The 21,996-nt window shown below is 39.1% G+C and overlaps 1 protein-coding gene across 6 annotated transcripts in view; it reads right to left on the reverse strand.

Moving 5' to 3' along the window:
- KIF16B (kinesin family member 16B) overlaps nucleotides 1–21,996 on the reverse strand; it is a 215,270-nt gene that overhangs the window by 158,166 nt on the left and 35,108 nt on the right. For all 6 annotated transcript variants that reach the window (XR_005452325.1, XM_038751766.1, XM_038751765.1 and 3 more), the window contains exons 10-12: nucleotides 20,100–20,275; nucleotides 16,725–16,790; nucleotides 13,717–13,776 (exon numbers count right to left, since the gene is read on the reverse strand). Coding sequence is in view for 5 of the 6 variants with exons in the window: in XM_038751766.1 (XP_038607694.1) it covers nucleotides 13,717–13,776; nucleotides 16,725–16,790; nucleotides 20,100–20,275 (302 nt within the window). In the remaining variant the exon portion in view is untranslated. The remainder of the gene's footprint in view (nucleotides 1–13,716; nucleotides 13,777–16,724; nucleotides 16,791–20,099; nucleotides 20,276–21,996) is intronic.

A 21,996-nucleotide genomic window follows, 5' to 3' on the forward strand; every position in this document is an offset into this window, starting at 1 on the left:
TGTTGGAAAGAGCATCCCAATGGGAAATCTGCATATTTTTATGCAATTTTTATTTTTGACATTTTTAAAAGGCTGGCCATGTCACTTGAACTGCTTGCTGTAAGAGCAAGTGAAAGCAAAGCAAGCGGATATTCCACATTAAAAATAGTCACTTTTACTGTCTCGTCACTTGATATGCATATACATGAAGCTTTACATAAGGTAGATGACCTGTTTCAACAGTCCAGCCATGATGGAATGAGGACTTATTCCAGGGGGTTGGTTTCAGGTGCGGAAAGGAAGGGGAAATCCTTGTAGTGGTGCAGAGCAAAAGCTATCGAAGGTCCTTGAACCACTGAGGAAGAGGGGGTGCTGGGGGTACTTCAAAAGACCACACAGCAAATATTGGGGACAGACATTGGGAACTCTGGGGAGCCCAAAAAGAAGCAGCAGTGCAAATCTCCAGGCTTCAAGACAACCACTGACTTTTCTTTCATTACTTACTGCAGCAATTGCAATTCCAGCTTTACACAAGAAGGGAACACAGCGCCTAGTGAGGACTTCTGAGTGTGTGCATGGGCATGAGAATTTGTGAAGGGAGAGGAAACCGCAGTGTGCAGGGAAAATGAGAGAAATGGGGGGAAGGGGGAAAGGGAGGAAGGGAAGCTTAGATAAGACTAGATGGTAAGTAAGAAGGGGCTACGTGCTAGATGGGGTATATTTCAAAAGATTTATAACCAGTGAAGCAATGGTATTTATTAAGCACTTACTATGTGCAGAGCACTGTACTAAGTGCTTGGGAGAAAACATTACAGCAGAATTAGCAAACGCATTCCCTAATCCCCGCTATAGTGAAGAACCGGCAAATTTTGGAGCCAGACTGAATGTGGGACGTGAACTAATAAATAGTAAGGAGTCAGGTGAATCTTGGTATATTAGGTTTGAGAATTCAAATTTTTAAACATTGAGAGATCCAGGCTAAGGGCAAAGGACAATTAAACCTACTGCAATTTCAGAGCAGAATAAGGCACGGCCTAAAATGATGAGAAAAACTGTGTAAAGGGTGGGGCTTCCCCCTTACACGTGTTTTTCTTCCTGTGATGATACTCATGCCCATATTCCTTACAGATCAGTTATACCATTAAGCATACTTCATGTTTTTGCACTTGTTAAAATGAAAAACTACTAGAACAAAAATTAGGACCAAGAAGACAGAAGAAACATTTTGGGAGCAGTTAACCAAAGCCTCAGACAAATCTGCATCCACCCGAAAACTACCAATTAAATGCTGAGAGCAGGCCATCATGGCAACCTGCTATCACGGAAAGAATGGCTCTTTTTCAGCAAAACCTTTGTAAAGAGTGAAAGACAAGGAGGCCAAAGAGAAAACAGCTATTAAACAAACTCACAAATGTTAACAGCATGTTGGAGAGAGAAAGTGTACCAAGGGAAATAAATATAAGCCCATTGTTTAAGAAAAAGACTAGAGAGGGGTTAGAGACCATTAAGTCTGACTTTGGTGGTAAGCAAAATCAAAGAGTCATTATTAAGGAAAGAATAATAAAACATGCAAAGAAATACAAACCAATAAAAACCAGCCTTGTCTTATAAAGAGCAAATCTTGTCTTGACATTTACGGAGGTAACAGAGCAGATGGGGCTTTTTGCAGTGGACAAAATCTACTTTAGACTTCAAAACAGGGATGTGCAACAAAATACAAACTGTTCCTTTCCTGCTGTTGGTGTTTTATATCATCCTTTAATATTCATTCAATCTTATTTATTGAGCACTTACTGTGTGCAGAGCACCATACTAAGCACTTGGAAAGTACAATTTGGGAACAAATAGACAATCCCTACCCACCAACAGGCTCACGTATCATCCATTCGTTGGTATGGCAAAAATGGGAACATGTCCCAGTAGATTGTTAAGAAAATGGCCAGAGGATAAGGTGAGGGGCCTCTGAGGTACACCAAAATATTCATTCTGAACTACTTCATGATTTCGAGGAATATACAGTTTAAGTACAAATCAGGTTGAGACAAACTCAAATTCAAGAGAACAGATCATATATCGAAACCCAAGATTCTACATTAGTTGGGAGAATCTCCAGGAGACAAGTTTCAGTTTTGCTCAGGGTACTATCCCAGGGTTTGACGGTAACATCAAGTGGCAGAAAGTTGCTGTTGAATACAGAAGGGTTAGGAGGAATTCAGAAGAGTGTTGCCTGCAGTGAAAGTCAGAATTATGCAACATCAGTTAGAGAAGATCACACTTGGGACCACATAATGGATGAACTGGGTATCTGGCAGCTTTTTTATATGGATTTCAGACTATGGACCATATCTAACATAAGTAGCCAAGTGCTTGAATGAGACAGTGGAAACCATGCCAGACACTGAAAAAGGGAAAGAAACTGTAGAGTTTGGCAAAATCTGATTTTAGGAGCCTGAGAATGAAGTCCTGATTCCTCCCTGTGAGCATCATTCAAGAAACCTGCAAAGCACTGAAAACTTTGGAATCCAGCAGTAGAAGCAGGGTGGCTCAATGGAAAGAGCCTGGGCTTGGGAGTCAGGTCATGGGTTCTAATCCTGGCTCAGCCAGTTGTCTGCTGTGTGACCTTGGGCAAGTCACAACTTCTCTGTGCCTCAGTTGCCTCATCTATAAAATGAAGATTAAGACTGACAGCCCCACGTGGGACAACCTGATTACTTTGAATCTATCCCAGCACTTAGAACAGTGCTTGGCACATAGTAAGCGCTTAACAAATAACATCACTGTTATTAGTAGTAGTAGTAGTAGTAGTAGTAGTAGTATTAACCAAATCCCCAATTGTTTCTTTTTTAAGAAAAGGTTTGTGGCCAGGGTAAAAGTTAAAGAGAAAACCAGCTTTTATAGATGATCAAAGACCTGCGTGATCAACTCACAATATCCTCCCGTGAAATCCCTCGGGAGTCACAGAGACTCCCAAAAAGGGAACATGCATTTATGTGTTCTCATTTGTCCTTAACAGAAGATTTATGAAGTACATCTAACATGCCCTCCCCACCTCTCTTTATGCGCAATATGAGTCCCAGGCAGAAGTACATGGGTAAAAGCTACCCAGGCTCAAAACTAACTCTGTCAGTCCAAGCTCGTGCAGTGCTCCACAGAGTTAGATCCCAGTTTAGGGAGAAACTGCCCCAGAGACCTATAATCAGCAAATAGGCTGAAGAGCTGCAGGCTGAGCACCTGCTCATAAACAGAGAAGGGGCAGGCCCCAGCCTGGGTGTGTGGGGCCACAGAGATGGAGGATGGGACATCAAAATAGCCACTGTGGTATTTGTTAAGCACTTATTATATGCCAAGCATTGAGTGATACAAGGTAGTTAGATCAACATGCCAAAATCCACAAGACCTCAGGAAGACCATGAAGTGGCCGCTGTGGCTGAAACCCCGGCTGCGGTTATGACTGTGGACCCTGAGCCGTGAGAAGCTTGAAATTCTGTTCCTCTACCCACATAACCCTACTGATCTTTCTTTTTCATTTGTGAAACTGTCCAGGTCTTCGGGTTTTGTTTCATCTCTCCTTCTGTGCCGGTCACCAGTCCCCTTTTCCCTTTTTAATCAATGGTATTGAGTGCTTATTACATTCAGAACACTGTAGTAAGGACTTGAGAGTGTACAATACAGAATTGGTAGACATGTTTCCTGCCCATAACGAGCTGTTTTAGATTGTGGGTCCCTTGAGGGCCAGCGACCTTGTCTAATCCCCACTTGTCTACTCTTTCCCAGTGCTTAGTCTAGCACTCTGCACACAGTAAGTGCTTAATAAATACTATTACTATCAGAATCCCTGTTCAATCTGATCGAAATTAGAGGGGAGGAGCAAGGCGATTCAAGAAAACACAAGCAGCAGATCCCTGTTAGGTACAGGGTATCTGGCGCTATAAGTTTAGGAAGTTTGTGGATTTTTCATATTTTACTGAGTGTGCAGACAAAACACAAAAGGAAAAGAATGTATGGGTAGCAGGGAGGGAGTGAAAGCCTATAAATTGCATCCTTTGTGTTATGCAAATAAGGACAAAGGTTATAGCACATAAGAAATAATCCTAACACTCAAGGATGATTTTAATGCATTCTTTCTACAGTCTTTATTAGAAGGACAAATGAATTCTAGAGAAGCTTGACAAGAATAATAAAAATGCTAAAAGGGTTCATTCTTGCGGAAAACTTGGGTATTGTTCTTGCTACATAAAGACTTATGAGCCAAATTTTCAAGATGCAATACGGAGTAGTGAACAAATATATTCTCTAAATCAATAGTGAACAACATTTTTATGGGCTGCAGATAGAAGATAAGCAAGCAGCAGTGAAAAAATAAACACAGAATCTCTCTCACAGAGGATAATAAGGGTTGTTAAATGCCCTTCAAAGAGCCATATGAAATATTCAACTGGTAAGAGTTATTTAAAGCAGGAGCCGAATCACAGGAAAAGCTCCTTACAAAACAGAAAAATCAGGACAAGATAAGCCAAAATGGGCCATGGACCCCAGGGTCAGTACCTGATATTCAGAGAACCATCACTGCCACTGTTTTTCCTGGGTGAGCCAATCCAGGAGAGTCCTTTCCTCTGTATCCAAACTGCTACCACATTAATCCAAGCACTTATCCTATCCCTCTTCGATTACTGCATCAGCCTTCTTGCTGACCTGTCTCTCCCGCCTTAAATACACACTTCATTCTGGTGCCTGGATCACTTTTCTTCAAAACTGTTCAGTCCCAACTTTGGGATTCATATAATTTCCTCCAGGGATGTTCTAGAAATGAGCGGTTCTTATGATCTGAATTGAGTCCTTCCTTATTTAACAGCCATCTCCCCACCTAGACTGTAAGCTCATTGTGGGCAGGTAATATGTCTGGTTATTGTTACATTGTACTCTCCCAAGCACTTAGTACAGTGCTCTGCACACAGTAAGCACTCAATAAATAAGCCTGAAGGACTCCAGTGGTTGTCTAACCACCTCTGCATCAAACAGAAACTCCTTACCATTGGCTTTCGAGCACTCAATCACTTTATCCCCTTCTGCTTTTTGACTACAACCCAGACCGCACACTTCATCCCTGTAGTGCCAACCTACTCACTGTGTACCCTGATCCCGTCTATCACGCCACCAACCCCTCGCCCACATCCTCCCTCTTGCCTGGAATTCCTTCCCCCTTCAAACTGACAGACGATCACTCTCCCTCCTTCTTAAAAGCACATCTTCTCCAAGTGGCCTTCCCTGACTAAATCTCACTTCCTCTTCTGCTACTGTCTTCTGGGTCACTGTTGCCCTTGGATTTGCACCCTTTATTCACTCCACCCTCAGCCCCACAGCACATACATACACATTCACAACTTATCTATCTCCCCCTCTAAATTTTTAGGTCATTGTGGATAGGGCACATGTCAACAACTCTGTTATACTGCATGCTCTGCACCCAGTAAGCATTCAATAATACACTTGGGTGGTAGGATCACTTTTACTTTCCCACAAATAGAATAATAATGATGGCATTTATTAAGCGCTTACTACGTGCAAAGCACTTTTCTAAGCACTGGGGAGGTTACAAGGTGATCAGGTTGCCCCCTGGGGGGTTCACAGTCTTAATCCCCATTTTACAGATGAGGTAACTGAGGCCAAGAGAAGTTAAGTGACTTGCCCAAAGTCACACCGCTGACAGTTGCCGGAGCCGGGATTTGAACCCATAACCTCTGACTCCACAGCCCGTGCTCTTTCCACTGAGCCATGCTGCTTCTCTGAAGTCATACCTAATGAAGTCATAATAATGTGGACTCACTTCCCTGGATTATGATAGATGCAAGGTGCTTCCCTAGAAAAGTTATTTATCTCCAGCTCATGCCTTTGTCATGATGGACAGTGAAAAAGAAGGAGAGTAGAGAGGAAAGGAGAAAGGAGGTGGTGATGATGATAATGATGTGTTCTCTGTTAATGGGAAATTTATCGGCCTGCCCCTCTGGCAGGAATTGGAATTCCTGAAAATAAATATTTATGTTACGTGAATCTGTAATGTTCTTTTTTATATACTTACACTAACTATCTCATCAGGCTGATGCTTACTGATATACTTAAAATTTTCTGTCTGGAATTGAGGGACATTGTTATCACCTTTAAATAATGAAAAGGGAAAAAAAATCAGCTGGGAAGCTAGCTAACCACCATCTCAATGCTAGCTGCTGCCTTATTAATGTTCTGCAACTCAAACTTATCTTTCATAGATTCTGTTGCTAGGGAGACTTGAGTTTAAAGCTTAATGCTGAAGAGGTCAATTGGAAATTGAATCAGATTCAAGATGACATAGGAAAAATAACTGGAGAAGTAAATATGCATATTTAGAGCCGATTTTTAAATGAGTAATCTAAAGGAGAAAAAGAAAATGCATTGAAGTGCATAAGAATTATGCTAACTTTCAACTATAAAGGGGAGTTCCTCTTTTTTACAAAATATTTACATCTTATAAGTCTGCTTTCAAGCAACATTTCTCACACTTCACCAGGTGAAATCAGAATTAGTGAATCATAAAATCAAGTTCTCCAAAACAGGTATTAAAATAATGATGCATCAGGAAAAAATTTGTCTGCCTTCTCCCTTAAACCCAATTCTATTCTTCAGCTCATTGACCGTATCTGAAATGAAGTAAAAGTAAACAACTAGAAAGAAGAAATGCTTCAAAGACGACTAATCTATTAAGATTACTACTGAAAGCTTCTATAAGCACATGGGAGAATGCAACAAACCTAGAAAAAGTTCCTGCCCTGAAAAAGTTTACAGTCATGCTTTAAATTTATTTTTGGACTGCATTATAGATCTTTCCCATAGTCCTTCAGAATAGAAATATCCAAAATTGATGGTTACCAACATGTGAATCTGATACCTTCCTGACTATGAGAACAAAGGTTGAAATGATATGTATAATCAGTCATATATATTAACCTAGAAAGAGTCAGAAAAAAAGACTTAAGTACTTCACATTCTTAATTTACATAACCATAAACTGGCAGTGATACTTGAAGTCAAAAATTTGAGCTGGGACGGCTCAAACAGCGGTTCATAAATGAGGCACAGCGTTAATGGATTTAAAAAAGGTCTGCCTCCAGATCTAGGATAGGCTAATTTCCCAAAACTCCCTCTAGACAGTAAGCTCGTTGTGAGCAGGGAATCTACCAACTCTGTTATTTTGTACTCTACCAAGAGATTAGTATAGTGCTCTGCACACAGAAAGCGCTCAATAAGATAGATTGATTGAAAATAAAAACAAAATTCATAAGGAAACTCAGCTGTGAATTCCATGCCCAGAAAGTGAAGGGATTAAGTGTGCCTAACTGAGGCCACAGCAGAGGTGGTTCTTGGCTTTAAGGTATGTTTTCCAGAAACAAATCAGAGAAAATTTGCCTCCCCAGGAGATTTCCTGTTGACTGGTTTGCCCGCTACGTGGGAGCATGTTCTTTAGGCCTGAACGATGTGTCAGCCTGTCTGCCTGCTGTGAAGAGCCCCTGGTTATTAACACAGCTTCCAAAGACATTCACCAGGCTTCCACACAAACATAAAATAGGATATTAACCATCTTTTATAAGTTTTTACCTACCTAAAGGCAAGAGTTTTTCCAAATTGTATTTTCTCCTGAAAATGAAACTAATACAAGAATGCCTGCCACTATGGACTATATAAACAGATGCATTTAACCCACAAAACATGCCTGTATTCTAGGTAGATAAAGAGCACTACTCTATTTTCTCATACCAGGTGCCAGAAAGTTATGAAAGAATCCAAATCCAAAAAGCAAATTTCCTTTACATGGGTGAATCTTTTTATTGTTTGAAGGATTTTCACAACTTTGCATTTTTTCCTCAGCGGGGACTTAAAGTATTAGTACAATTTTGATTAAAACTCCATAATTACCATTTCAATATTCAACATGCCCCACCGTTCTTGTTCCCATAAGCAACAGTCATAGCACTCTGGGTTATAGTGGATGGACGGAATTAAGTTTAACAAGGGAGTAATTGAAGTTTTCCTTAACAGGGCCAGGTAATCCACATAAACTACAAAACCTTAATGTGGGTGAACTTGAAACCCAAACCTCTGAGGAATAGGTAACTGCTCATTCCCAGTTCAATCTTTGGACAGACATTAAACTGAATTGGCCCATTCTGTCATGCCATCTGCCAGGCAGTTTCCAGTTCAACACTGCCCTCCAAATTGCTGGTGATTTATTTTTGAAGCACAGAACTAACAGAGTTTTTTTTGGAAATCACATAGCACACCCTTGGGCCTTTTACAATACTTTGAAAATGCCAGCTTAGACGAATCAAAAAGGAATGCCCAGAAAATAAATCAATATGAAATTATTCAAATCCGGCAAGTAGTAGAGAGGGAGGAAAGTTCTGGTAATTCTTCTTATTTTTAGAGTCACTTTTGAATTCACCCAGGACGATGCTTAATATATTTGTGGAGAGCCAGACGAAATAAGGATCCTTCAAGTCAATCACTGCGCTTCATAAGCCAACTTGGCTGCTAGATAGCCACTACAATGATCTACCAAGGGTAGTAGTGAATTCCTTCACTGGGGGCCTTAGAAATCAACTCCCGGCTGGATTTGGGCTAGATTTACCAGAACAGTAACTTCTCAGATGCACAGACATCAACAAGGAAAAAAAAGAGAGGCCCTTTGTCAATATTCTAAGAGCACCCTGGCAAGGTGGCCAAACTAAGAGGTATTTTATGTTAATGTGCCAAATTCCAAGTAGCTAAGTAATCCTATAAGCACTATTTATAGACCCACAAAAGTCTAACAGACTGCATTTGGACCACAACTCATTCAATTTATGATCTAGCTGGCTTGAACACAGGGATGTTATAGCATTAAAAAAAGAGATTGTAATCTGTTCTTCTCAAGACTAAATAAAATAACTATACACTTATCCGATCAAAAAAATGGGTCACAACCAATTAATCAATGGTATTCACTGGGTTTCTTACTGAGCGCACAGCACCATATTAAGCTTTGGGAAGATCCGATACAATAGAGTTGGTAGACCCAATCCCTGCCCACAAAGTGCTTACAGCCTAGCCGGGAAGGCAGACATTAAAATAAATTACAGAACAGGGAAATAGCAGAGTGTACGGATAGGTACATAAGAGCTGTGATGCTGAGGAAGGGGTGACTATCAAGTAAGGGGTCTGAGTGCACAGGTGACACAGAAGGGAGGGAGAATAGGGGAAATGAGGGCTTAGTCAAAGAAGGCCTCTTGGAGATGTCATTTTCACAGGGCCTGGAAGGTAGAAAGAGTAGTGTCTGTCAGATAAGGGGGAGGAACTTGCAATAGAGACACCCTGTTCCCTTAGAGTGGCTAAAACAACACAAGGCTGTGGCTTTCTGCATTTCTGTTCTTTCGCTTACCTCAAACTACGATTGTACCTCAAATACGATTGACTGACTGACTCAAACTGCTAGTTTCAGTCTACAAGAGAAGTCTCTTGAATGGAACACTGTATCCAGACCTAGATTAGGGACTTCAATCAATCAGTCAAATTTACTGAGCACTTACTGTGTTCAGAACACTGTAGTAAGCACTTGGGAGAGGACACTATAATAGCCTTGGTAGACACATTCCCTGCCTATAACAAACTTAGAATCTAGAGGGGGAGACGGACACACTATATATACATTACAGATATGTACTGTGGGATGAATACAGGGGGCATATCAGGGTGACGCAGAGGGAGTGGGAAAAGAGCAAATGAGGGCTTAGTCAGGGAAGGCCTCTTGGAGAAAATGTGCCCTCAATAAGACTTTGAAGATAGGGAGAGTAACTTGTCTGTCAGATACGAAGGAGGGAAGGGCGTTCCAGGCCAGAAGCTGGATGTGGACAAGAGGTCGGTGGCAAGATAGACAAGATCAAAGTTCAGTGAGTAGGCTGGCAGAGGAGCAAAGTGCAAGGGGCTGCTTGTAGTCAAGGGACTTGGATAAAATCTCCCTCTCAACTGTAAGCTTGTTGTGGGCAAGGAACATGTCTACCAACTCAGTTGAATTGTACATTCTCAACTGCTTAGTACAGAGCACTGCACACAGTAGAAGCACTCAAAAAATACAAGTGATTGATGGAACCAAGTTCTGTAGTGCTGCTTTGCAAAGGAACTCAAAGCCCTTTACAAATGTTTTAACTCTGCCCCTGAAATTAGGAGAGTATAAATTGATTAGCAAATAGTAAGCTTTGAGGGGAACTCAGCACTCCACAGCAGCGCTCTAATAAGACGACCTAGCCACTAGCCAAAAGCATTTAGAAATGGTCTGGTTACAAGTGCTTTGATTCTGGATTCCCTGATGAAAATTATCTCAACTGAAAGTGTTTAAAAAACCGAAAGAAAACAGCACATTTATATTCAAGTCACCCTTGAGCCATTAAGGTACAGTAAAAACTTACTCGTCAGACTAACGAAGGAGGCATTGATTGCTGAAATATTTTTAAAATCCAATTTGACAGTAGTATTGTAAGGTGAAATAACCTTTTTTTGACATCTTCCTAGGACAGCTGCAAATTCAGGAGTCTATATGCATATCTCTCTCCCCTTACCTCTTTGCCTATCTCCTGAAATTGTTTTAACCTACTGTGGAACAAACTTGTCTTCCTTTATCCCTTTCCTAATGCTGGTAAAGGAAGGATAGCTTTGATCTATGCTGGAGAGGAATAGGAAAGGAAGAAACCAGAGTGAATAGCCTATCCAAATCATCATAAATTCTAGATTAGTGGGATCCATGCCAATGAAAATCCAAATAAATGTACTTCACTATTTACATTTCTCAATCTGGCTTAAAGTACCTATGCATCTCATCTAAAAACAGCATTTCATCAGCAACGAGAAATGCACAGCCTACTAAAATTTGCAAAATGTCATTCGGTAAAATGCCTAGTAGATTGGGCTTTCACTATGCTTACACTTTTTGGAAGTATAAACATGCCTTCTAATCTCATGCCATGCCATGGGAGTACAGTATTTCTACCCAACACATCCATTTCTATCCTGCTTGCTTGCGTGACACCAAGGCCATGGCTTAGCAAACCATCTCAACTTGTCATGTGTTAAAATAGCTTAGTGCAGAAATAGTAATGTTTAGGCCAGGAGAAACAGACAGGAGTGGTGCTGATGCCCAGAGGAGCATAAAGCTTGGTTCCTTTGAGCTTCTGGGGAGTTGCTGGGGAAGAAGTAGGGGTAACAGGGAAGATTAATAGAGACCAAAGATAGGACATCAGCATCACAGCCATAACCTTTAAAAAAAACAATAAAAACGATGACTGTTACTATTGGTGTCCTGTTTCGTTCCTTACTATTGGGTACTATGGAAAACCAGAAAACTACTGTTCTTACTGCATGACACTTTAAAATCCACCTCATGCCACTGCATTTAATATAAGATAAGAGAAACTGGCAAGATATGCTTTTCCACCATACTGTCTATTTAAATTTTACACCTCTCCTAATGGGAGTGTAGTTCCCTGGGGAGGGAACTACTTGTTAAAGTGAGAATTATAGAAGGTGATGAAGAGGTCGCCTTGCAAGTATAGATTCCCTTCCTTCCTCTCTCCTCAGTTTTCCAGCTCCCCCAGCCCAATATAATTCAGTTTTCTGGTGACTCACCTACCAATCACCCAGGTTACATGCTTATCATATAATAGGCAACCTCTCTCATTTCTACCTGCAATAAGATATGCCAAGATTTAAGGATATTAAATGTAATGAAAATAACATATATTTCAAGTAAAAATCCCATCAAAAATCCAAATTGGGCTTAGTGGGCAAATGGAATGGAAAAGTCTCCAATATTAGCAGCCTTTACTGTAACCCTTGGCATCCTTGTACTGTAATTTTTCTTCCTCATGTTTAAGCTTGTGACAAAATCATGAACAAATAAGATTTATGGAAAATGGAGTCAATAGCAGAGGTCAACTTAGCTTTGTGGCCTATTATGATGTTAAAGGTAAATACAGTATTTAGGTGCTCCACAGATTTATAATAATAATAATAATAATAATGATGGTATTTGTTAAGTGCTTACTATGTGCCAAGCACTGTTCTAAGCACTGGGATAGATACAAGGTAATCAGATTGTGCCACGTGGGGCTCACAGATTTCTTGCAGAAGCAGTGTGGCACTCTGGAGCAGTGATCTGGAGAAATATTGCACTAGTAAACCAGATAAAAAGCTTAAATCTGCTTGTTAGGATGACCTCCTATGTCAGTAGGTATTAGGCATCCACTGACCTTCAAAGTACAGATAACCAAGGATTTTTTTTCCACTCTTCACAATAGCAAAAGCGCACCTGAAATTAGCCTGCACTTGAGATAATCTGGTTAAAAACTAAGATCCACAGGCTTCATCTCTCAAAATCCTTAAAATGAGCTAACGGCCCTGGAATAGCTCCAACACCAAAATAGGTGTTCAAACAGGGTGCTTGGCTGTTCTAGGCAAAGAAAAGACCACAGACTATCAAACATCATGAAAGGAAAGAGAAAATTGATGTATGGCATCTACCTAGGTGTCTTGCTTCCTTACACAGCCAGATTGCTCAGTGCACAATGTCATCTCTGAGCTCCAGGAATTCTAATTTAGCCCGAGTATTACACAATGCAGCATACCCAACTTAAACTGCATGCCCAATATGAAGGGTAGAGAATAACTTCGAAGGTTCTGCACAATTCAACACGATTTTCTTGACAACGGCTTTTAGAAAAGAAACAGCATTTAGCAAATCACCCAACCCCGACTGCAAAAACTAATCCCAAAGGTTAAAGCCCTCTGCTATCATGTTAATGTTGACGACCTCTTCATTCCACTAGTAAAAGAAAGAAGCAGGAAGTAGGACTCCAAACAATATGCTGAGCAGGTAACAATGAACTCAGTTCTGAATAAGCTTCCTCTACAAATCCAAAGACCAAAGTTTCTGAACTGTCTTGCCTATGATCACAGACAGGAGTAAGCCAAACTTCAAAGATCCATGTTACCAACACTTCAAACACTATAACCATTTTTCAGCCATCCTAGGCAGTTGGTCTTAAACATGCAAGAATCAGAAACGAAAGAATAGTTTATGCTTGCATTAGGAAAAAAAATGGTTGCTGACACTGGAAGGCCTTCTTTCAATAGTTTCTCTTGGATTTGCATTATTAGTACAGTACTTTGTACACAGTAAGAGCTCAATAAATATGATTGAATGAATCTCTGTCTAGCATTTTTAAAGTAGAGGAAGAGGTCCACTAAAAAAAAAAAAAAAAATTGTTCAGCAATTGTTGAACCGGAACCAGGCTGCATAAGTGAATTCTATGAAGATGCCAGTTCTTCTGGGAGATGTGATTTTTTTCCATTAGATGAATCATTTTCATATTAGTTTTAACCAAAGCCAAAAGGCAAATTGTATGTACTTGTATATTCAATAAACTTCTGTTTTTTTTGCTGAGCCAAAAGTAGAAAAGATCAAGCAGGGGGGTGAGTCAAAATACCTTCCCTAAATGTGTAAAATACACAAGTATGGAACAACTATTTACCCCTGTTCCCAAGAATTCAAACACCCACCCCACCACCAAACCCACAATAAACAACTCCACTTCTATTGTATTTGGAGGACATACTGTAGCTGTCTCCGAAAAATGGTAACCTGTTTGCCAACTTTAAATGCCTCCTTTCAGCAATCCTTACTTTCAGAATATTTTGGGTTTCATTCCACTTGTTCGTCCACTCTTTGGTCAGCTCTTGTACCTAAAAATAAAGAAGTCCTCCATGAATATGAATAATGGGATATTTGTATTCATTATTTTTAATGCATCAGCCCCAACACAGATGAGAGTAAAACGGAGCAGACACACACCAAGGTGATCCTTTCTAGGAACCCTCTGACTTGCAGCCAATTAACTGCTCTCCTGATGCTCCCTGCAAAACAATGCACCACAGAAAAGGTTTCATAGGAAATTGGCAACAGTTGGCCTAAGGTAATGTGTCACTTTTTGCACTGCACACAAATAAAATATGCTTTTATGGGAACTAATCATATTTAGATGATCTGGATGGCAACCTCCCATTTAATTGCTAATTTTGCCTGACTATACTTAAAAACACTAGGAAACAGTGATTTACTTTTCCTTATAATTTGATGTAGTGATTAGAAAGTCTTTGATATTACAGTTTTCTTGTAGGAGGTAATTTCGTTCAGTAGCTAATTAATAAGGTCTGAAAATATCGTCCCAGTTTTATTTTTACATGTGGTATTCTTCAACTGAGTTAAGACATCTTCTGAAAAAAATCACCTTTCTTCTGATCTGCTGCAAACTGAAAATAATGTCCAATACACAAGGGTAGCATGATTTTAAAATACATTTGTTAATAGCCAAGGTATTTGGGAGCACGACAGTACTTTCAACAAACTCATCACCACTATCACCTTGATTGCTAATGGAGTAATTAAACACAAGATGCAAGTGCCTTTACTCCTCTTGCTAAGTTCTGGAATCTAGAAAGGAGATATCTCAAGGCTCTGACGATTGATCTCCATTCTTACACCTAAATATTTCACAATATTCCAATTCTGGATGGCCACCCATGGTAGTGGAAACACAAACTTTGTATGGCATTACAAAGGAGTTTACTGAAACCCAAACAATCCTTGAACTTCTCATTAGAAGACAATTTTAAATGGGGAAAAAAGTGGAGAGAAAACAGTACCAGCACAAAATAAACAATTTCTTTCTTAAACATCCAAGCATTTTACAGAATAATTCCTTTATCCTTTCCCACCACCCTAATCTCAAACATTTGGTTTGCTTGAAAGTGAAATAAGTGAATATATATATATATATATATATATATATATATATATATATAAAGTGAAATTATAATTTCCTGGATTTAATGCTGGGTTCCAGGCCCTCCTTGTCAGGTGGGAACTTGCCTAAATTTGTCCCAAACCCCAACCAATAATGATCTTTAGGTGATGAATTTTTTTTTAAAGGTACATATTTGGGGGATTGTAGTGAACTGTAGTTTTAAAGAAAAATTGTATACAGCTTGTGCCTTTTTCGTGTCAATCTGAATGAACTTTACCTCTGGAAAAACTGATACATTTCATCACAGAAAAAAGTCAGTCACTGTAGATCCTAGCTGGGTTTCTCCTTATAGTTTTCTTAAATGGCAATCACATCACTTACCCAAACAGTAAAACTAAAATACAGTTATTACTGTCAGATCGTGTATATATATAAAATATATATATATATACATAAATAAAATTTTATACATATATAAAATAGCATGTGTTCAGCAGTTTCATCTACCTAGTTCTGGATGGCCACCTACAGTTCCTGACAACTATCAGGAGACAAAGAACAAACACAGCAAAGAACAAACATACGCAAGGTATAAGTTCAAATGTAATACGTAATGTTCTGTTCAAAAAAAAAAGCCTTGTAAAGGACTGCTTATATTTATGCTACCAAAACACCACTAGTTACATATTCATGACTATATAATTCTACTGAAAGTATTTGTTTCCAACAGAATTTTGGCTTCCTTGGAGCTCTTACTTTTTTTCCCATTTGGCTTACCCATTTAGCAATCTGAGTCAAATGTATTTCCAAAAGGCATTCCTAAATTTCATTTCTCTATTTGGGTGGAGACTAATTGCCCCTTATCTGGAGAGGGTGTAAAATCAGGTCCAGGGCAAGTAGGGGGAAAAGTTGTCAACCCAGAACATGGTGGTGATTTACAAGCCTTCACAACACTCTGCCCCATGTCAACACTCCAGGGCTGAATTTCACACTTCTCAAAAAAGGGTATACTCAAGTTCACTTTTGTCTTTACTATAGTGTAGTCCCGTTATGAAGGTCATTAGATGACAGCAATATTCTTGTTAGCCCATATTTAGCACGTCCCTCTCACACATTCATCCATTCAATCGTATTTATAGAGCGCTTACTGTGTGCAAAGCACTGTACACATTTGCCAGTGTCCCTCTAACCTTTTTACCCTTTTATCCATATATTATCTACTCTTTCTACATCTCATATCCCTACAGCAAATATTCTGGTTTCCAAAGAAATAAAAAAAATAAACTACAAGGCACCATGAAGGAGAGGTAAACCATTTTAACAGTCTTTTAGGTTCACAGCCAGATGGTCTTGAGGACTCAAATCTTAATTCCTTTTAGGTTCTTGGTTTGTGGAAAGTGCTTTATTTTCACAAGATGCTGGAATTTTAGGTCCTTTAAAGGGATACACTAGTCTGCTTTGCCTTAAAACACCGGGCTACTTTGAGCAATGGCCCAACTACTTAGTAGTTTCTGGAGCATCTTCTTATCTTTAATATCTTATCTTCATTTATAGGAGCAGGTTAACTTTAAAATGGTACATAATTCACAGAAACTTGAGTAATCAGTGGTCTTCCTTCAAACAACTCTCACTTGGGAAAAGAGAGAGTCCATCTCTCTCTGTGGATTGCAAACTCTTTATGGGCAGGGATGGTGTGTACCAACCCTGTTGTACTGTACTTTCCCAAGGCTGACTTGGTGCTCTGCATACAGTAAGTACTCAATAAATGTCACTAATGATTAACTAAAACCAAGATAGCCGACTCAGTAAAACAGCTTAAGCACAACAAGTTCTTGCAAAGCATTTCATACAAGCTAAGTTAAAATAGGACATTAAACCAAAACTTACCCTTGCTTCATTCTGTTGGAGTTTTTCTTCCATGCTTAAAGCAGTAGGTGAGTCTAACAGGGCAATCTAAATGTCAAAATATAAATATGTATTACTTTTAGTAAGAAGTAGTAAACTACAAAATTTAGCTTTCCAACTAATGAAAGACCAGCAATTGCTCGAGCACTAATTACCAAGAATGATAAACAATTTCAATAATGAATCATAATTTGATATATCAAAAAATGTATCATTTTAAATGCATGACTATATAGAAATTCACATGCAATGTTCATGACAACAGCAATACTTCCAGGATATCGATATAATCCAATTTTTAAAATACACATATTGATTATTTGGTAAATCTAGACAATATTTGATAAGTTGGCTCTTTTGAGGGTGATTAGCTTTAAATATAGTTGGAAAAGATATATGTCATTTACTATTGATATTTTAAACTAACCTATTAAAGCCAACTCTATACTCATGACATTTTGCATTGAAAAATCCATCAAGTCTGCTTGAATGTACATAAACACTAGGTTTGATATTCAATATTAAATACTAGAATAAGTAATTATTGGCAACTAAATTCTGTTTGGAAGCTCTGGGTACCCAACATTTTCAATGACACTTGATGGCATTTGAAATATAATAATCTAGGATTTGAAGATTATCTATAGGAGAAATTATAAAGGGATTTCTTCTTTCATATGGGTACTTAAGAGTTCTTGGCTATTTTATAAAGCATTATAAGTTTTAATTAGAGGTCTGTTCTATCTCCCACACTATTATAATTTCATAGAATAAAAGACATTATAATTCCCATTTTTATTATAATGTCTGTATTTGATTACCTGAACTAATTAAAAGGTTTTCAGGGTGAAGGTCTCACCAACGTCCTGCCTCTGTCTTGGGACACTCTCCCGTTTCATATCAGACAGAGAACAACTCTCCCTGCCTTCAAAGCCTTATTGAAGGAACATCTCCTCCAAGAGGCCTTCCCTAAGCCCTCATTTCCTCTTTTCCCTCTCCCTTCTGTGTTGCCCTGACTTGCTCCCTTTACTCATCACACCCCCAACCCCAAGGCACTTTACGTATATACCCATAATCTATTTATATTAATGTCTTTCTACCCCTGTAGACTGAAGAGTGGGAAGGTCAAAGCAGGATAAGAGTCACGATTACACGGGGAACAAACTAGACTTGTCTTTTGTCCTGCTGTTTACATCACCTGGCCTGTATTCCCTTTTCACCTCTGTTTCATAATCCTTAAAAAGCTTTTGCTCAAACAAGGCCACTCCTTTGATGATTGTTTAGATGGAGAGGAAAGGGCAGATTTTAGCGAAGTTGTGAAGGTGAGACTGACAGGATTTGGTGACAGACTGGATATGTGCTACCTGTTCTTGGGCAAGTCATTTAACTTCACTGTGCCTCAGTTACCTCATCTGTAAAATGGGTATTGAGACTGTGAACCCCTTTGGGACAAGGGACTGTGTCCAACCCAATCTGCTCGTATCCACCCCAGCGTTTAGTGTAGTGCTTGGCAAATATTAAGTGCTTAGTAAGTACCACAATTATTATTATTAAAATTAATAGGAATTCCAGGCCAGTACAGACATCATGCCAGGGCTTGGACTGGAGCAAAGTCATGGGTTCAGCCTAGAAAAATTATCTTCTGATGTTGAAAAACAGCTGGAGCCTGAGGAGCAGGGACAAACTTGGAGCACCGGCCAAGAAGGGAGTAGAAATCTGCTCCCCTGGGTTAAAGGGAAGCAGGGAGCAAAGATCTTCAGAAGAGGGTAAGGGAAAAGGAGGAGCAATGAAGAAGGAGGGGGAGAAGAAGGGATACAATGGTTTGAGAAAGGGAAAGAGAATACAGGGTAGATGAAAGGAAAAGGAAAGGCAAAAATGATACCAAAGAAAAGGGACAGAGACAAGAAGGAAAAAGATACAGGATGTAAACGAGAAAACAGAAAATGGATGACAGCAGAGAAGTACAAAAAGAACAGAAACAAAGAGGCTGAGGAAAGGAACAAGAAAGAGGGAAGGTTTCGGAAAGAATGCACAGCCTGAGTAACTGAAAGTTTATATAGACGGGAGAGGGTGGAGGGTAATAAGAGAGTTTAACAAGGGGAGGAAAGAGTTACAGAAAGGGTGCAAGAGGAAAACTGGCCAGGAGACTGATCTCAGGAATTACAATTTACAACTAGTACCTCACTGGAGTTAAATCAATCGATCAATCAGTGGTATTTACTGAGAGCTTACTGTGTGCAGAGTACTGTACTAAGCACTTGAGGATATGAAATACAACAGAGTTGGTAGCTGTAATACCAGTCCACAAGGAGCTTAAAGTCTACAGGGGAAGGCAAACTAAATTACAGAAAGGAGAAATTGTAGACTGTACAGATAAGTGCTGTGGAGCTGGGGTATCATAAGTGCATACAGAATAAACAGCCAGATGCATAGTCAGTGGAGAGGAAAGCATGGAGGATAAGGAAAATAGGGGTTAAAATGTCTTTCAACTATTGTACAATACTCTGCACAAAGGAGGCACACAAAGCGCTTAGTACAGTGCTCTGCACACAGTAAGCGCTCAATAAATACGATTGATTGATGAAATAATGATTGATTGGACCACAAGCCCCCATAAGTATGTTGATTCATTTGTACATTTAATTATTTGATTACCCTATTAGTAAATATTTTTATCCCTTTCTCTTGAAGCTACATAAGAACAATTTCTGACAATTGTTCTAGACGCTTTTTGTAATTATCTCTTTTCCCAAATTTTAACCATTTCTTTGAATACTACATATGATTTGAATATTACCACTATTGGGAATCCCAGGCCTTCAGAGACTTTCTTCCCTTGCATTCCTCCTGAACTCAGAGAATGCTGCCTTTAAAAGGAAAACTTGGCACCCACTCTAAACATACATCAAAACTCTAACCATCACAATAGCTATTTAATTTAAATCTTCATTATATTCACATTGGTAAACAATGTTACCTTAAAATATATTTTCACACTTTAAAACCCTAAGCAGATTTTAAACGACAAACTAAGTCTCCAAGCTTTTCATATTGTTGATAGGGGGTGTGGATGATCCTGTATATTATGCTAGAAATTAATTCACAATTTATAGCTATTAGACTGCTCATCACACCAAGTGCAGCATATAAAATGATGCACAAAAGTAGATAATGAACACAAAGGCCAATTGGAATTTGATGTAAAGGGAAAGGTACGCATAGTCATTCATTCACAGTTTCACATAGCACTTATTTACCTAAATCAATATAATGAGGGAGATAATGATCTCATTAAGATCTAGAAATAGATACTATTACTCAAAGAAAATTATTCAGAAAACTCGAAAAAAAAGTAACCTGATTCCCTTGAGCAAGCAGAGTTTTGAGTCTGGCTATCTCAGCTCGAAGCTCACGAATGAGTTTGACATTGGCATCCTCATTAATGGTAGGCTTGTTGATGATATTTTTGGCTCTATTTGCATAGCGAAGAGTACTTAGGGTTTCTCCATAATTGACATCAGCAGGTGAAATAGCTGTGAAAAATGAATTCAAAAATAATTTACCCAGTACTAGTGTTTCATTTAACACAAAGTTTGCAATTTAAAAGTCAGATTAAGCTGGGAAGATTACAAAAGTATCCTCTGCTACATTTATGAACATTAAATATATTAGAAATGTACTGGGAGTGGGTGACCTGAGACTAATGAAATGTCATTCAGTAGGGCTTGGACCCTAGATCAGTAATTCACAGTGGTTATACATTTTGAGCTCTGAAATTGCTACCCTATACAGGGAGGATCAGTTGTTTTCTACAGTGCAGAGAAAAGCACTCTATCCTCCTACATGGCATTTTGCCTAGAAAAAGGAAAAAGCAAGCACTGTCCCTTCCAAAGAGGAAAATGTTCCAAAAACCTAACCAGAACAAGATCTCACCAGAACAAAAGTACTAAAGTTTTCTCTTTGTATCACCAATTTATGTTAAGATATAAGGATTTCTTACTCTGTTTCCTCTCTCAAATAATAAAGGGAAAATTCTTACCTCTACAAACCCCCAAAGACCTGGCCTGAAAAAGCTGATAATTTTTTTTTAATTTGTTTGTTTGATTTTTTTTAAAAAATGGTATTTGTTAAACGCTTACTATGTTCCAGGCAGTATTCTAAGTGCTTGGGTAGATACAAGGTAGTGCTTGGGTCTGTTTGGGTCAAGGTAATCTGTTTGGACACAGTCCATGTCCCACATGGAGCTTTTGATGGTGAAGTTACTGAGCCACAGAGATGTAATGCAAATTCAGGTGAAACCATGAGAAAAAAAATATGCCTATATATGTTCTATACAAACCATATTTTTTGGCTTAAATTTGAGTTTGGGTTGAGTTTTGGCTAAAGAATTCTAATTTGGTGTTACAGAGGGTTTATACCAAGAAAAATCTAAAAATTTTACTTGCTTTCCATTCATAAAAGATGGACTGACAAGCAAGAAAGAAGTGCTAGCGCTTCCACTGAGGAAAGACTAGAAAATTGATTCTCCAGAATGCCAAAGAAGGCCGAAGGTAAAGGCACTGCTGAGATCATTTAAGACCCTGGTTAGAATGGAGTTGAAGGATGTGAAGCATCTTACTTTGCCTTTAGGGAGGAAAGTAGGATGGGTTCCTCTGGCAGACAGAAGAAAGGAATCTCTCAAGGATTTCAGGAAAGTGATGAATCCTGTCTTTGTTGAGGGAAGGAGGAGAAAACTAGAGGGGATGGTTTAAGTTCATAAACCCCTCAGCACTTATATACATATCTTTAAATTATGTACTATAAATTAATGATTTCTATTAATGCCTGTCTCCCCCTCAAGACTGTAAGCTAATTATGGGAAGGGAGCGTGTGCTAATGCTGTTGTACCACACTCTCCCAAGCGCTTAGTACACTGACCTGCATATAGTAAGCATTCAAAAAATACCATTGATTGATGACAAGGAAAACAACATACCGGTGGAACTAAAATGGTTTCCAGTGAAAAACTCATTCTATTGAATAATTGTCATTAAGGGTGACAACTACATGGAGGAAAGATTTTCAGCAACATCACCAGTTTTTGGGGACAGACTGACCTCTGTGCTCTCCTCAGGTCCTTCTGGCCTGTTCTTTTCTGCACTTGCCTGGCACTCCCAGGTCCTTGTCCTGCTCATTCCCTGCACACTAAACCCCAACCTTTCTCACCATGGGCTCGCAAAAGAAAAAGCTGATTTTCTTTGACTTGTTAAAATGA

Source organism: Tachyglossus aculeatus, chromosome 9 (genome assembly GCF_015852505.1).
Source record: "Tachyglossus aculeatus isolate mTacAcu1 chromosome 9, mTacAcu1.pri, whole genome shotgun sequence".
NCBI classification, from domain to species: Eukaryota; Metazoa; Chordata; class Mammalia; order Monotremata; family Tachyglossidae; genus Tachyglossus; species Tachyglossus aculeatus.